General features: G+C 49.0%; 1 protein-coding gene across 5 annotated transcripts in view; it reads right to left on the reverse strand.

Annotated features, from left to right (window-relative positions):
• Positions 1 to 1,636: 1,636 nt before the first annotated feature.
• Positions 1,637 to 14,913, reverse strand: part of GPR161 (G protein-coupled receptor 161) — a 57,158-nt gene continuing 43,881 nt past the window's right edge. For all 5 annotated transcript variants that reach the window (XM_030936986.1, XM_010371778.2, XM_030936983.1 and 2 more), the window contains 3 exons: positions 12,652 to 12,756; positions 9,703 to 9,822; positions 1,637 to 7,881 (listed from right to left, as the gene is read on the reverse strand). In XM_030936986.1, coding sequence (XP_030792846.1) covers positions 7,616 to 7,881; positions 9,703 to 9,822; positions 12,652 to 12,756 — 491 coding nt within the window. In that variant the 3' untranslated portion in view covers positions 1,637 to 7,615. The remainder of the gene's footprint in view (positions 7,882 to 9,702; positions 9,823 to 12,651; positions 12,757 to 14,913) is intronic.

Genomic DNA, 14,913 nt, shown 5'->3' on the forward strand with positions numbered 1-14,913 from the left:
ACTCAGCAAGCTCAGTAGGCTCAATTGGACTTCAGCATCCAGCTTGACAAAGGCACATGCGTATCCACATTAGGAAACGTAAATGGTCAAGAGGATAAAGAAATCAGAGCTTTAGCCAAACAAGGTCACTTCATGACTTCCATAAAGTGCAAGGGTCTTAGTTTCTAGTTTTCAGTTATGTACTTTGCTCAAGCCACCTGACTTGTCTGGGTTTGTTCCCTCTCTAAAGGGGAGGGGGTGGTCATATTTGCCCTACCTATGTCACAGGGGCTATGTTAGGGCAAGATGAAGCCATAAGATTGACAGGTTGTTATACAGGATAACTGAAAAGACTGTAAGCACACAGTATGCTATTTCTTCCACTGTAATAAGACAGTAAGGGATGAGCTATAGCGGGGTGTTGGGAAATTGACAGGACAGAGGATACTGGAGGACTAGTGGGGTGAAGGAGTAACTGTCAGGAAAAACAATAGAAGAAAATCAAAATGGTATTCATCTACTCTGGCGCAGGATGTTGATGGGGGAGACGGGCTATGAACACTCTACTTTCTGCTCAGTTTTGCTGTGAATCTAAAACTGCTTTAAAAAAAAATTCTTTTTTACGTATTTGTTGGCCAGGCATGGTGGCTCATGCCTGTAATTCCAGCCACTTTGGGAGGCCGCGGTGGGTGGATCACAAGGTCAGGAGTTCGAGACCAGCTGACCAACATGGTGAACCCTCACCTCTACTGAAAACGCAAAAATTAGCTGGGCATGGTGGCTTGTGCCTGTAATACCAGCTACTCAGGAGACTGAGGCAAGAGAATAGCTTGAACCCGGGAGGCAGAGAATGCAGTGAGCCGAGATTGCGCCATTGCACTCCAGCCTGGGCAACAGAGTGAGGCCCCGTCTCAAAAATAAATAAATAAATAAATAAATAAATAAATAAATAAATAGTATTTGTTAAATGAACTGGGTCCCCCACCCACAGTGATTTTGCAGTTTTGATGGTGTATATTGCTTAGAAGTAGGGCAAGCCAGACAAGCCATCAGGAGGCAGCAAAGAGAGAACATTCTACAGAGGCAGAATTCACAAGTGCCAGCCGCTTCCAAGATTGGGTGTGTGTCAGAGGACCCCAGAAAGCCCAGCAAACTGGACCCTAGGGCCACCATCCACTTGGAAGATGATTTCAGTGGTAGCAGGTAAGGGGGTCAGGAAAAGGGGGGTTTCGTGCCCTGAGGTGGTTCTGAGTCTCAATGGTAACGATAATCTGCCTCTTGCCCTCTGACTTTGATTATGGGATAGAAAATTTATCTGTAGATGGATAGACGGCATAGCTCCTATAAAAACTTTGGGTTAAGAGTGTTTCTTGGGCATGGTGAGAAGTAGGTCATTTAAACAGTTATCTGAATTTAATTACCTTGGAGGAATTTATGAAAAATGCATGGATGAGGATTTGCAGGTGACTCTGGTATAGGCACTCCCCCATCAATTCTGCAGCAATCCACCCCTTTCTGCTCAGTCTCCCTCATTTTAGCCCATGGGAAGGGAGGTTGGCAATAGGGATATGGCTGCAGAAAATGGGAGAAAGGCAGAGGCACCCAGCAAAGTCCACAGACCACAAGTCCAAGTACAAATTCACCATTTCCACAGCTATACACATACCAAAAACATTTAATCAGGTAAACAAAAATTCCAAATACACTGTTGCTTGTTTATAAATGTTGATTTATAATAATCCTAAACATTTTTTAACCTTAAAAAAATTATCCAAAGACTTCAAGTTAAATATATTTCAGGATTAGCCTGGGATTTTTGTTTTTCGAAGGTTGGTTTTTAACTACTTCTGCATCCAGGGGTCTGTTCTCAGAACACAGTCCTCTGTCCCTTAAGCATGCAGGTTCCTTCCACTGCTCTCGGTGTGACCTTGTCTGCCCTGGCCTGTGGTCCTCCCTAGGACCGTCTTTTCTTCTGGGAGGACTGACTCACTTGGGATTTGTGGTATTTCAAACTAATGAAAAAAGGAAAAACAAAAGTGGCATTTGATTGCTAAGCTATTAATACTGCCCAGGAAAATGCTTGCTGAGAGAAATGAACACAGCTTTGTGTATTGCATTCTAAAAATAACACCGACCAAAATTGCGCTTTTGTAATCTTGTGCAGATTTGAGTTTGTGCTTTCATATTTTCAAAGGAATCTTCAAGGTATTGGAAATACTTTGGAATCCAAATACTTTCCAGTGAGTCCAGTCACTTTCCTTGGGCCTTCAGTTTTTTTAGGTCTGGCCAGCAGATATTAAAATATCTCCCAACATCCTTGGTTTATAATAGTTCTACCTACCTAATAAAGCTCTGCTGGCCTGTTCTACAATATTGATGACTCTTAACTATCCCTCATCTTCCTTGATCTGTAAGACTGGCTCCTTGCTTTTCTCAGCCCCTTGGCCAAGACTTGGAGTTCGGCTCTGACTCTGGCTTAACTTAGAGACCTCAGACAATTTCCCTGGATTCTGTGTCCCCTCTCCCAACCCACAAGGACAGTATGGCTCTGCTCCTTCTTATAGGCATATATGGCTGATCACAGCCATTGTCCTTTGCCTACAGTGAAAACGGTAATCTCCTCTCTCCCCCATGGGCTCCCTCGGGGGTTCTGCATATATTGTGGGTAGCATCCCTGCCCTGCCTCTTAGGGGCTTGGAGGATTAGGGATTCTGTGAACCTAAGAGCCACAGCCAGGCAGTCTCTTTGTCACTACAGGATAGAGCTGTCCTCAGCAACCAAGGGCATTTCTCAGGGAGAATGTCCTTTCTGGACTGTGAGGAAGGTCAAACTGTATTTGTGCTATGATTTGGAAGTTTACACCAGGCCCCAGGGGTTTGATCATCTTTGATAGTCATTCAGGACAAATCAGAATGATTTTATCTTTGTACAAACAGGCCAGTAGATAGACTTTTTCTTTCTTTCTTTCTTTTTTTTTTTTTTTAGGTGGAGTTTTGCTCGTTTCCCAGGCTGGAGTGCAATGGCGCGATCTCGGCTCACTGCAACCTCCACCGCCTGAGTTCAAGTGATTCTCCTGTCTCGGGCTCCCGAGTAGCTGGGATTACAGGTGCCCACCATCACATGCAGCTAATTTTGTATTTTTAGTAGAGATGGGGTTTTTCCATATTGGTCAGGTTGGTCTTGAACTCCCGACCTCTGGTGATCTGCCTGTCTCGCCCCCCAAAGTGCTGGGATTACAGGCTTGAGCCACCGCGCCCAGCCAAGGATAGACATTTTTAATAGAAAATCTCATTTTGGCTCCCTTAGACCTCTCAAGTTCCAGAAGCTACTTAGCCTTTCCTCCCCGCTCTCTATTGACTTCTGTTCCTCACCACGTCCCTGCTTTCCCGAAAGTCCTTCCTTGCTGTGCAACAAATATGACAATTCCCAAGGTAACAACCTTTAACACCTCCCATCTAGGATAACAGTTATATTTTCAAGATTCTCGCTTTGTTACAGAGATCCCTATAAAACAAGAATAACACACCCTCCCCACAGAGATACTCTGAAGAAACACCAGTGGCTCAGCTTCAGCTGCACCCCAGGCATTGTGCTGCATGCTTTCCAAGTGTTTCCTCATAGAATCCAGACAATCACCCTGCGACGGAGGCCTCCTTCAATTCTGTGTGTCTCCACATAGAAACAGATGACAAAACTTCCCTTCACAGATGAGGAAACTCATAAGTAGAAATACCAAGTGACTTGCTTGAAAACACCCAGGTAATAAGTGGAAGTACAGGATCTGAGCTCATGACTTAACCAGACCTACTCTTCACCATCCTCACTATATCACATCTGCACTGGAGTGAAATGAGATAAAGCATTTGGAAGTACCTAACACAGCACCGAACACATCATAGGCCCTCAAATGTCAAGCAGGTCAGGCCCACAGTAGGCATTCACATGCCAGCTCACTGCCTCCTCTGGATAGCCACATCATCCTCACAATTCCCTCCAGACAGGACACAGCCAGGGCTCAAGGCTGGACACATGTCGTGAATGTATCTTGTGGTCCATCCAGAGACATGTGTAGTCTGCAAGTATCTAAGAGGCATATTGTCGGGATGGAAAATACTCATACAGGTCAACCTGAACAGACTAACAATCTGTCATTGTATCAAAGCACTTTTCCTCCCTCTCCTGTCTCAACCCAAATTCCTTAGCCTATCTATTGCAAATATTTAGTCTCACTGGTTGTTCCCTTGTTTACAGAAAGACCACATAGTAGCTCCTCAAATAAGAATCAAGGAACATTGGCACTAGATGGCCCTTGTCTTACACTCCTCAACTCTGCTTCTCCAGGAGCAGTGATCTACCTAAGATCACTCAGTGGCAATACCTGTGAACCTGGATGAGGTCATGCACGTAAGCAGGCTAGCCAGGTGGTCCTTGGTCACCAAGGCCGTGGACTACACCATGAGGGCAAAGGAATTCAAAACAAGAGCACGGAGCCAGAGGCAAACAAGCTCTCAGGTTCATCCTTAGCTCTGCACAGCCACACCGCTGCCACCTAGTGTCTAAGGGCCTGAACTTCAGTCTTGGTGCCTCTGACCGGGGAAATGGCTGCATTGAGCTGTGCGTGTGCTCTGTAATGTGGGACTCCCAATGCCTTCCGGGTCAAAACAACCCCAAACCTGGTATCTGTGGCATAGCACAGGGACCCAGTAAGGCGGAAATCTCAATGAGAGAGACAGAGATGGGCAGCAGTCCTAAATGTGGTCTTGTCAAAACCAGAAGACACAGGACTGAGGTGTTTAAGCTAACAAGTAGCCAAATGTCCCATGTGCCACTGTCCTTGTGGTCCCATCCGGAGCTGCCATCGCATGGCAGTTTACAGCTAATGAACCTGGGTTTAGTGGGGACACTGGGGGTTTCGACCTTCTGCACTAGTGGCAGATATCCTCAAAACTGCCTCTTGGGAACTTCAGAATGTGTGAAAATTCTCTTTTCCTTCTCCCCCACGCGTTCTCTCTCTCTCTCTCCTCTCTCTCTCTCTGAATAAAGGCAAATTTGAATTCCTGAATATGAAAAATATGGTTCTAGCTGCCAAATATCCTTCCAGACTTAGCTCAAACTGTCACCTACCTCCTGGAGCCATCCCTGACTCCGTAGTTGGAAGTACCCACCTCCCTCCGAAGCCACACTTCTTTGTATAACCACGACCTGACTTTGCTAGTTATTAGACTCGGTATCCCTCAGGTCCTGCTCCCTGAGTCAGAGTGCACACTGCAGTGGTATTGCCTACAGAGCCTAGCCTGGTGCTTTGCACACAGTGGATGTGCAGTGTCTGGTAGATGACTAAATGAATTGGATCTCAGTAAAAAAAGGGAAACACAGTGAATCATTTTGTGAAATGCAGTATTTCTAGATTTATTTAAATTCCATACTATCTCAGCTAGTGTGGGGTCAGTGGGGGAGTGGGAGGCTGTTTCAGGATTCTTTTCCTAGAGCCCAGTCTAGTACAGTCAGGAGCATTCTCCAACCCTCGGGTTTCAAAGCCAAGCCGCTGCACTCAAGAACGCCTGCACCTAACCAGCAACCCATCCTAGAGATAAAGGTCTCTCTGTCCTGTTCCACCTCTGTGCACACTAATCGATCAGGAATACGGTCCCTTCAGAAAGGAGACAAGTGCTAGAAAAAATATATACAGGGAATATATATAGAAAACGTGAACCACACGCAGACGTAGGAATGCCATCCAGTGATGGAAGCGGAGTATCTGACCTGCACAGGTGAACCTGCCCTCTGCTCCTTCCCACTCCCATCCAAGAGCTAGGCCAGCGCCTGGCATCCAGTGACCCAGGATAGTTGTTGAGTTGAATCACCACAGGTAGCAAGGCTCCAGGCCTCACGAAAGGTCTTTTACAAACTGCAGACCAGGGGACCAGCTAATCATTGGTTTCTGCCACACAACACAAAAACACTACCTCACCAGGAGCTAGCTAGGCCCCAAAGAAAACACCACAAGGGTAATTCACTTTCTAGAATAGCTGCCTCTTAGCAACCAGCAAGATCTCCTTGGAATCTACCTTCTGCCAACCAAAGCAGAGAAGTCCTGTACTTATTTAGTCATGCAGGCTCAAGGGCAGACGCAAGAGGAGATCCAATGGCTTCCCAAGTCATCACAGCGATTACTCCAGGACCAAACTTCAACTGCTGTTCCAGCTCAAAGGGAGGAGAAGAGAGGTCTAACCATCCCAATCACATTCCTGGACTTCCCCTTCCGAGATGGTGACCCTGCCCCTCACGCATCTTGGTGGCTGGCATTCTATCCAGATTGTGCTCTGATGGACAGGGCAAACAAGTCCACAGAACCTTGATCTGGCTGCACTTCACATGTACATGAGCAACCACACTCCAGAGTTATACGAAGGTCGGTCCCTGGGTCTGCTTTTGCGTTTTACCTATCTCTGCTTTACAAATCCCAAGAACACCAAAGATCAGAGCTGGAAATGATCTTGGAGATCATTCAATCCAACTCCACTCCGTTTTCCCACTTTACAGAGGACTAGAGAGGTGACAGGATGTCCCAAATGACATGTACATACAAAGACAGAGCTGGGCCAATAACCCAGGTTGCTGCTTCTGGGCCCAGGGCTGCTCCTATCTTATTTTATGCCAGGCTTGTAATAATAGTAACTGTTGCTCTTGGGAGTGTGCCATGCAGAGCCGAGGCCAGCTATTTTCACTGGTCACTCAAACATCACACATAGAATCTATTTAATGAGGCTTTCCCATGTGAACAAATTCCCTTCAATAATAACAGTTTCTCTATTTCCTGCCTGTGCTTGGCACTACAGTCCCATTCAGTCCTGGTAAAACAGTGGTACGTCTTAAATGGATTTTTTTTTTAAATTCTGGAAATGGAACACCTACTGTCTGCCCTTCCTCTTGTCTTTTAAAGTGGTTTCTCCCTTTTGAAATACCACAGAACTTGTCAGTAGGGATGTGGGCAGGGTGGGCCGGTCCTCAAGAGGCCTGTGGCTGTTCCTATTAGCACCAGCAGGTGGCACCACTGAGGACTGCTCTGAAGCACCCTGCTCCTGGGTGCGCTCTCTGCGGACCAGTCCTAGAACTGAGGGTCCCACACTGCCCGCATCAACCATGTAGAAGCATCAGGATGGTCGCGTGTCATTAGGAAGACGTGCTGTGTCATCCTCCACAGTACACTGGGGAGGGTTGTCCTCCTGAGGCCTCTGGACTCCCAGTACACAGTGGGAAGAAGAGGAAATGATGCATGTGGGGGTCTCCTTCCAAGCCCTTCGTCTCTGGTCCTCCCATGCCCCACCTCCCAAAAAGCCACAGCCACATCTCTATGTGGTTTTTTTTTTTTTTTTTTTTTTGGCTTTAGATGCTTCTGGTCCCATCACTGGGACCTAAAAGAAGTTCACATGTGGTCTCCGGAAACGCTGAAGCTGTGGGCTGTAGACATTATTTTCAGTCCTTGTCCTGGTGGCTGCACACCAGATGCTGTTCCTTCTCTGTGTGTGGCCAGCTGTACACTGTGACGTGCTCCCAAGGCCGTGACACAGGCGGTGATAGGAACTCCTCCCCGGGCAGGCCTCTCGGGCTGCAGCCCCAGGGCACCCTGAGGCCCTCATCTCTGCTCGGCAGCTAAAACATCCCCTTCTTCGATGCTCTGCAACTGCAGCCTCTGGCTCGCAAGAGTTCTGCTGCCTCGGCGGCCCCCAAAGCCTGGTCCCGGGACAGTCCGTGCCGTGAGCAAGACCCCTGGCAAAGCCTCCTCCCCAAATAAGTTGATTTTGGCTTCAGCCTCAATGGCTTTGGCCAAGCTTGCTGCGTAACTGTCCAAGGACTTGTGTACTTCAGCTTTCACATGAAGAATCGAGTTCTTGGCAGCTTCTGAGGAAGAAGGCAGAAAAGAAAGTCAGCTGAGGAGCCAGGCCTGGGGACGACCTTGGGGACAAGCTGCTGCTGCTCCACCATCCCAGGGAGGGAGACAAACCGCAGTTAAGGGCGTGGGTTTCAAAGTTCGATTCCTAGGCCAAAAGCTTTGACTCCCTGACTTCCTACCTGGGAAATCTTAGAAAAAGTATCTAACTAGCCTCAGTTTTCCTCATCTGTATAAGGAAATAATAAGAATAAGAGAAGATAATAAGACACCTCTTACTGCAAAAAGTTACTGTGATAACTAAAGGAGATAATTCTTTCTAAGATGTTTGGCCTATGTCTGGCCCATAGAAAAGACTTGATACTTTCTACTAATGCTAACCAACATTTTTACATCTTTGAAAGAGTATTCTGGTCTTTGAGCTCCCTGAAGCAGTGTAATATCTATGTCCATAAACTTCCACAAACCCTACTGTCACTCTCTCCTCTCCGTATTTGCTCAGAGATTCCCCATGCAGAACCTCAAGGTTCCGAGCCATGCAGAACCTCAAGGCTGGACATGACATTACAGGTTCAAGCCCCCTCCCAGGATTAGGAGCCCTAAACCAAAATGAACAGAAGTGAGAGAGGGGGGAGCCCTTCAATTTCACACCCTGTGCCCTGTTACTATTAACTCATTGCCTATTTTCTCTGGACATTTCAGGGGAACAATTTATCCTCCCCTTACATTTTCTGGAGAGTAGGCAACCTGTACCCCACTCTCCAAGAGGGGAAGACTGGAGGGGCCTCCGGCCACTCTCGGCCCTGCCGCTCACTCATGGAGGGGAGGACCCCCTGGCAGTGCCTTGCTCTTGCACTGCCTGGAGGGTGCCTTTGGAGCTGCCACACCCACAAAACAGGCGTGATGGGGCAAGTGTGGTCCTACGTGGGCTGGGGGGTTGGGGAGCATTTAATACATTTTTTCCTATAGAAGGGCAATATATAAATATATTATGAGGCTGCTCGCCCAAGCTCTGTTCTATAATCTGCTTTGCCAGTGAAGCGAATGATCTGTTTTCCACCTCTGACCTCTGTGACAACCTCTCCATTCATTCTGAACTCAGGGAGGGGTGTGGAGACGAGATGTGATTAATTATGAACCTAAAACTCTGACAGAGACCATATTTATTTCCATATTCAACATTTCTGAAGAGCCTCCTTACATCGCACAGCCCCTGGACTCCACCAAACCCACAGCCCAGTCATGTTGGTATCTGGATGGCTCTTGTCACTCTCCTAATCAGCATGTCTGGATGGGAAATGAGTTCCAGAGTAAACAACAGCGCTGGGGGTGAGCGGGGAAGAGACGGAGTGGAAACATATAGGGATTGGTCTGCGGCAGAACTCATTCTCCTCACAGGATCCAAGGGCCATCACTGCTGTAGGAGCGATGGACAAGCAAGATGGCAGCTTTGGCCTCCAGTAAAGCAGACACACTCATTGGGCCATTATTTCATTTTCCACAGGAGGAAACTGAGGCTCAGGGAGAGCAGGTTCAGTTATAACCATACCTCACCCAGGATCTGGGCTGTGTGTATGAACACATGTGGGGGGGGTGTGTGTGTGTGTGGAGTTTGACAGCCATTGTTGGCCCAGGCTTCAGTGCTGCTTGCTCTGGGAGCTGGGTGCCTAAGGACTTAGGTGAGACCAGCAGGGCTGGGAGTGACCAGGGAGTGGGCAAAGGGATGGAGCCCTGGTATATTCCGGGATGGGAGCCAGTCTGAGCCAAGGAATTGTCCAAAATCCTTTCTGTTTCCCTATGTTTTCTTGAAGCAATCAGTCACAGAAACCAACCTTTGATTTGTTCCACTTCATCCTCAAATGTCACTGAGCTCCTTCTCTTGGGTGGGCAAGTGCAGTGAGAGGGAGGGTTGTCATCAGACGTGTAGTCCTCAAGCAGCATCATATCTGTCCCTAAAACAATGGGCAGACTGCACATATATCACTACAATCCAAAGTCTTCCCGGCCTCTTCTCCCCTTTCAACACCCCTTCCATCCCTCTCTCCCGTGCATCCAAACCCATCAGCAAGGGCAGCTGACTGTGCTGCAGCACACACCCAAGAAACACCCACCTGTCATCCTATTTCATCGAGTTTGCAGACAGCCAGTGGGGCTGCTTCAGCCACACAAAAAATGCGGCCAAGTTATCTGAAGTCGGGGTTGTGTGCCTCAATGGCCAGACCCCAGAAGCATGGCATCTGCCAGCCCAGCGTGGAAGGGAAGTGGGGAGAAGGGCCGAGTGGAGGAGAGGGTCCTACTAAAAGGAACTTGATATTCTGAGTGATTCTTCTTACAGTCTGAATTTCTATCACCACAGTTAAAATATGTTGTACTAAATAAACATTTAAAGCTCCAAAACGTAGAGTTCTTTGGGGATCAAAAAATAATTGATAAATAGACCCCTAAAAAGCGAGGAAATAAAGAGAGAAGGTCAGGGAAGTCCTCCTAGAGATAGGTGGGCAGAGCAGGCAGAGGGAGGAAGATGGGGCAGAGGGAAGGGAGGGAAGGAAGGGCTGAGATGGGACACTCAACAGTGCTCTTGCCCCACACTAGGGCCAGTGTCAGATCCAGCCCCACTCTTAGCTTCCAGCTTTCAATCCACCAAGGCCTGGAAGCTCAGAAAATAAGGAAGAAAAGGGAGACCTGGGGCTCTTTAGACGCTGTTTCAGAGCACCTCGCAGAGGTGTGATTACCCAACACACAGAAGAAACGGTCCTCTGGGAGGTAGCATACGGTGGTTAAACACATAGGCTCGGCTCGGACAGACCCAGAATCACTGGCAGGTTATTTAATGCCTCAGTATCTTTCCATGTCTGTAAACCTGGGGTCATCATTCAGTCTACCTCACGGACTTGTTGGGATTTTGAGTTAAGACATGTAAACATCCAGCACGGTGCTTGCACACAGCAAGAGCTAAATCGAGGGCCGTCATTCCTGATAAGGACACAGCGAACAAAGGGCAGGGCTGAGACTCACACTAGGTCTGTGTGCCCTGAAGCCCATGCTTTTTCTTCTGCCTACAGTGCTGTCCCCTCACTCCTTGCGCTGGGGCACCTGCCACGTACGCTTCAGCTTTCGACATCGCATGCTCAGAGCAGCCTCTCTAACTCCCCTACCCATAGCAGCCCACGGGCTCCCACTCCACTGGGGCTTCCCCTTTCACAGCTCTCAACACATTCATCATCTTTCAAAGCCAGTTTTATAGAGATGTAATTCACATGCCATGTAACCGACTCATTTAAAGTATACAACTCAATGAGAATTGTATACTTTATAATCTTTATATACTTTACAGCTCAATATTTTATGAACTGAAGCTTCCACAACAGTGGCAGTTCACCACTGTGCCCCCAGCACCTGGCACAGGGTCCGGCCAAGGCAGGAACGTGGCAAATATCTGCCGAATGAATGAATGTTGCAGTGCCTCTGGATCCCTTTAGTTGTCTGAGAACAGAGAAGCAGTCTGGGGAGTAACAGAGACTTTCCTTAAATCACACGAGGGACTCAGGCCTAGAGGGCAGGGTGTGATCAGTGCTTCATATGACTCCGTGTGGTGCGAGGCCCTCTGGGTTGCCAGGTAAGAAATTTTCCAAGGAAAATTCTCCATGACTAAGAGAGGTCACGGACTGGTCCCGGTGTCAACCCCAAGGCTCACTCCTGAGTTCCATGACACAGGCTCAGGCGCAGCCCTGGAGCACTCACGGGGAACAGGAAACACAGGTCAAGTCAGAGGTGATTTTTCAAAGGCTCCCAAGGGCAGAGAGATGCAGGAGCTGGGAGCGCAGACCCACCGCCAGGCTTGTGGCTTTATGCTCCCGGCTTCAGCAGCACTCCCTCCAGGTGCCAGTGCACCAAGAGCCAGACCAGGGATGGGCAGCAGGTGTGGCCAGACGCCCTGGCTATTCCTCAGCAATGTGGAGCCATGGGTGTGGCTGACAGAGAGGCACTCCCTGCCTCTGCCCACACACCTCTGCCCAGGGCCTCCTGCAGCTCTAACAGCATGCTTCCAGCACAGGATACAGCATCTGCAGCTCCCACATCCCCACCTCCCCGGTGCCATGGCTCTGATGCCAGGAAGCTGACCGCTCAGACAAGGAGCAGCCCTGAGTTTGCAAGATCCTTTAGGCAGAGGCTAAAAGGGAGGGCTCCGCAGGACTTGTGGTGGAGATGCATTTCCACAGGGAGACTAAGTTTCATACCAAAGGACATGGAGTGAGGCAACAAGGTCAGCTGACCTTGCTGGAGGGCTCCCTCTGTGCCAAGAACAAGATGAGGCTTCACATTCATTAGGTCTCTTTCAATTCTCACAGCTGCCCTGTGATGGGGATTAGTACCCCGATTTCACAGATGGGGAAAGTTGAGGGTTTAGGAGGAGATCATGCAACTTGCTTGAGATAACACAGCTCTTAAAAAGCCAACAGGAGACTGAAGACCAGGCAGGCTGACTCCGAGGCCCTTCTGGGCCAGTGCTTATTATCATCATTTCTCATTTGAACTTTGCAAAGGTTCACTCACTCTCAGCCCCCCAACAACACGGTGTGGCAGAGAGAACAGGAACTGAGAACCCCATCTTGTAGAGGAAGAAACTGAGACACAGGAAAGCAGAAAAGTCAAAACCATGACTGGAAACCCAGACTTAGATTCTCACCCCCCACCCACTGTGGGAAATGCCCCTCGGCCAGCTCTTGAGCCTGCACTGGGGAAACGCAACAGGCGAGAGGCTTATAAAGCACACAGGTTACCTGAGTCCTGGGAGCAGCTAAAGCCAGTGTCCCCCGTGCTGCTGCTGTGCCCCAGGGGCTGTCCACCTGCCATGAGCGCCGTGAGGTGTGGGGACAGGCCCAGGTCTGAAAGACAAAATTGGCATTGTCAACACAAGCACACCCTGCAAGGAGAGGCCCCAGCCTCCGTTTCCCCACAGACTCATCTCCTGCCCTCCTGTTCGCCCTTGCAAAACGCACTCTGAACTCCCTGAAAGACAGGAGAGCTTAGCTGCTCCCTCCCAGCTCGCCCCTCTTTTCTGTCCCACTGTGTCAGCAGCACTCACTGGGTTCCCCCAAAGGGAACTCTCCTGACAATGTCAAACACCACCAAGGTGATGACAGAGGGCCAGGGAGCAAAATCAAAACACAGACAAAACAGAACACCAAGGCAGGCAGGAGGGAAAATGTGAGGTGAGAAGATCTTCCTGTTAAAGATGGAGGGTTCCACCCCACACTTACCTCCGAAATCCTACTTGAATTATCAAAGAGGGATTTTTAAGAGGCTTACACCCCAAAGGAAGGAGAGAATTTTTGTCAGCTGGAAAGCAGATGGGTGAGAGTGATAAGCTGACCTGGAATGGAGAACTGAGGTTGGCAATGGGGAGGTTTGGGAGAAGCAGGCTTCACCAGGCTCCAAAAACTCAGAAACGGGGTTGGGGGGTAGGGGGCCAGGAGAGAAAGTCTCCCCAAGAAGCAGCTGGCCCTTCTACTGCTCTTCCCCAGGCTAGGCCTCGGGCGCCAGACCCCAGTGTTGGTAGAAGAGGACAGTGAGCCCCGGACACAGCTGCACCAGAAGTGACACAGTGAAAACTGAGGGTATTGTGGAATTTACATATTAAATAGTGGGACCCTGGCCCCTTGTCCCACTTAACCTGGCCTGGAGACTGGAGAACTCTTCCCTGGGAAAATCCACCAAGCCTAGAGAAAAGACTCACAGGCACTGAGAGTCAGGTGACTGTGAAATGGCCCTGCCAGACCAACCCACAGTCAGGAAGCCTGCCTGCAACCCCACCACTCAGGGCTTCCCTGTGGTTTTCTAGGCCCTCGTTATTGGAGGTGAAGGGGTGCCCAAGGATCACTAGACATTTAAGGGAAGGTACTAGCGTGAAAGACAGAGATGGGAAAAAAGGAAAGAAAAATGGACCTCAGAGGATTCAATGCAGGGAGCTTAAGAAACCAAAAAATATTACAATGGGTCATCCTCAGAATGTTAGGAAAATAAAAAAAGAGCTGCAGGCTACGAGAAAAGGAACATGGAGATAACAAAACGCTCTTAGAAATTAAAAACGAAGCACAAGAAGTCAAACTCCTCAGATCTCATGAAGAAGATCCACTGCCTGGCAGATTCTGTGATCTGTCGTAAAGGACACTCTTGCATTTTATGATACACTCACAGATAGGAGAAGACCCCATTCCTTCATTCTACTCCAGTTCTTCAGAGGTTACAAGGCAATAGAATGCACTTTCTCCTTTCTTCCCTGGAGCCAAGGAGGACATGGGGTGGGCAGGAGGGGCAGTCACAGCAGGCTGCTCTCAGAACTTCCCTCTCCCTGCTTTTGGGAATCCTGCTTTTGCAAGGGGCCTTCCCCTTGACTGGGGGTTGCTGTAGGGAGTGGGGACCAGAAAGGCCCCAATCCTCTCCCCCACACACGACCATCCCCCCAATGTCTCGGCCTGGGAACATGACTGTTCAGCAGGAGGCATGGCTTAGTGAGCAGAGCCTGTGGGGGCATCGCCTGCCAGCTGGGATGGCTGAAGCCGCAATGGGTTTTGGACACCATCTCTGAGGCTGTGGTGAAGGCCAGGAACATGTCTTGGTCTGCACCAGTGGGAGGAATGGTCTGAGCCAGGCCAGTGTGGCTCAGCTAAAAGGTCTGGAAATGGGGCAGACAGGTGGCATCCCTCTCCTCTGTGTTTATGCAGCATTTACCAGTGGAGGGTGGAGACAATTACCCCGCGATTGTTCACATGAAACAATATATTTACTGGCTGAGCCCAATCCAGGCCCTCAAGAAAAAAGCACAAAGGCACAGGCTGGGTGAATCAGGTTTGTGGCCCTCCAGAGGCATGCAGTGGGCAAAAGTCACAGTGCTTTGGGAAGCTGAAAGAACAGGGGTATGATTTAAATTTGCAGGTACTTTGAGGTAACTAGAAGACCTCTAAATGCCACACACAGCAAAGGAACTTAGGAAGGCAAGGGAGTGAATCCAAAGGCTCTGGGGTCGCCCTCCCTGCCCTCGA

This window comes from Rhinopithecus roxellana, chromosome 8, assembly GCF_007565055.1.
Source record: "Rhinopithecus roxellana isolate Shanxi Qingling chromosome 8, ASM756505v1, whole genome shotgun sequence".
In the NCBI taxonomy this organism is placed as follows: domain Eukaryota; kingdom Metazoa; phylum Chordata; class Mammalia; order Primates; family Cercopithecidae; genus Rhinopithecus; species Rhinopithecus roxellana.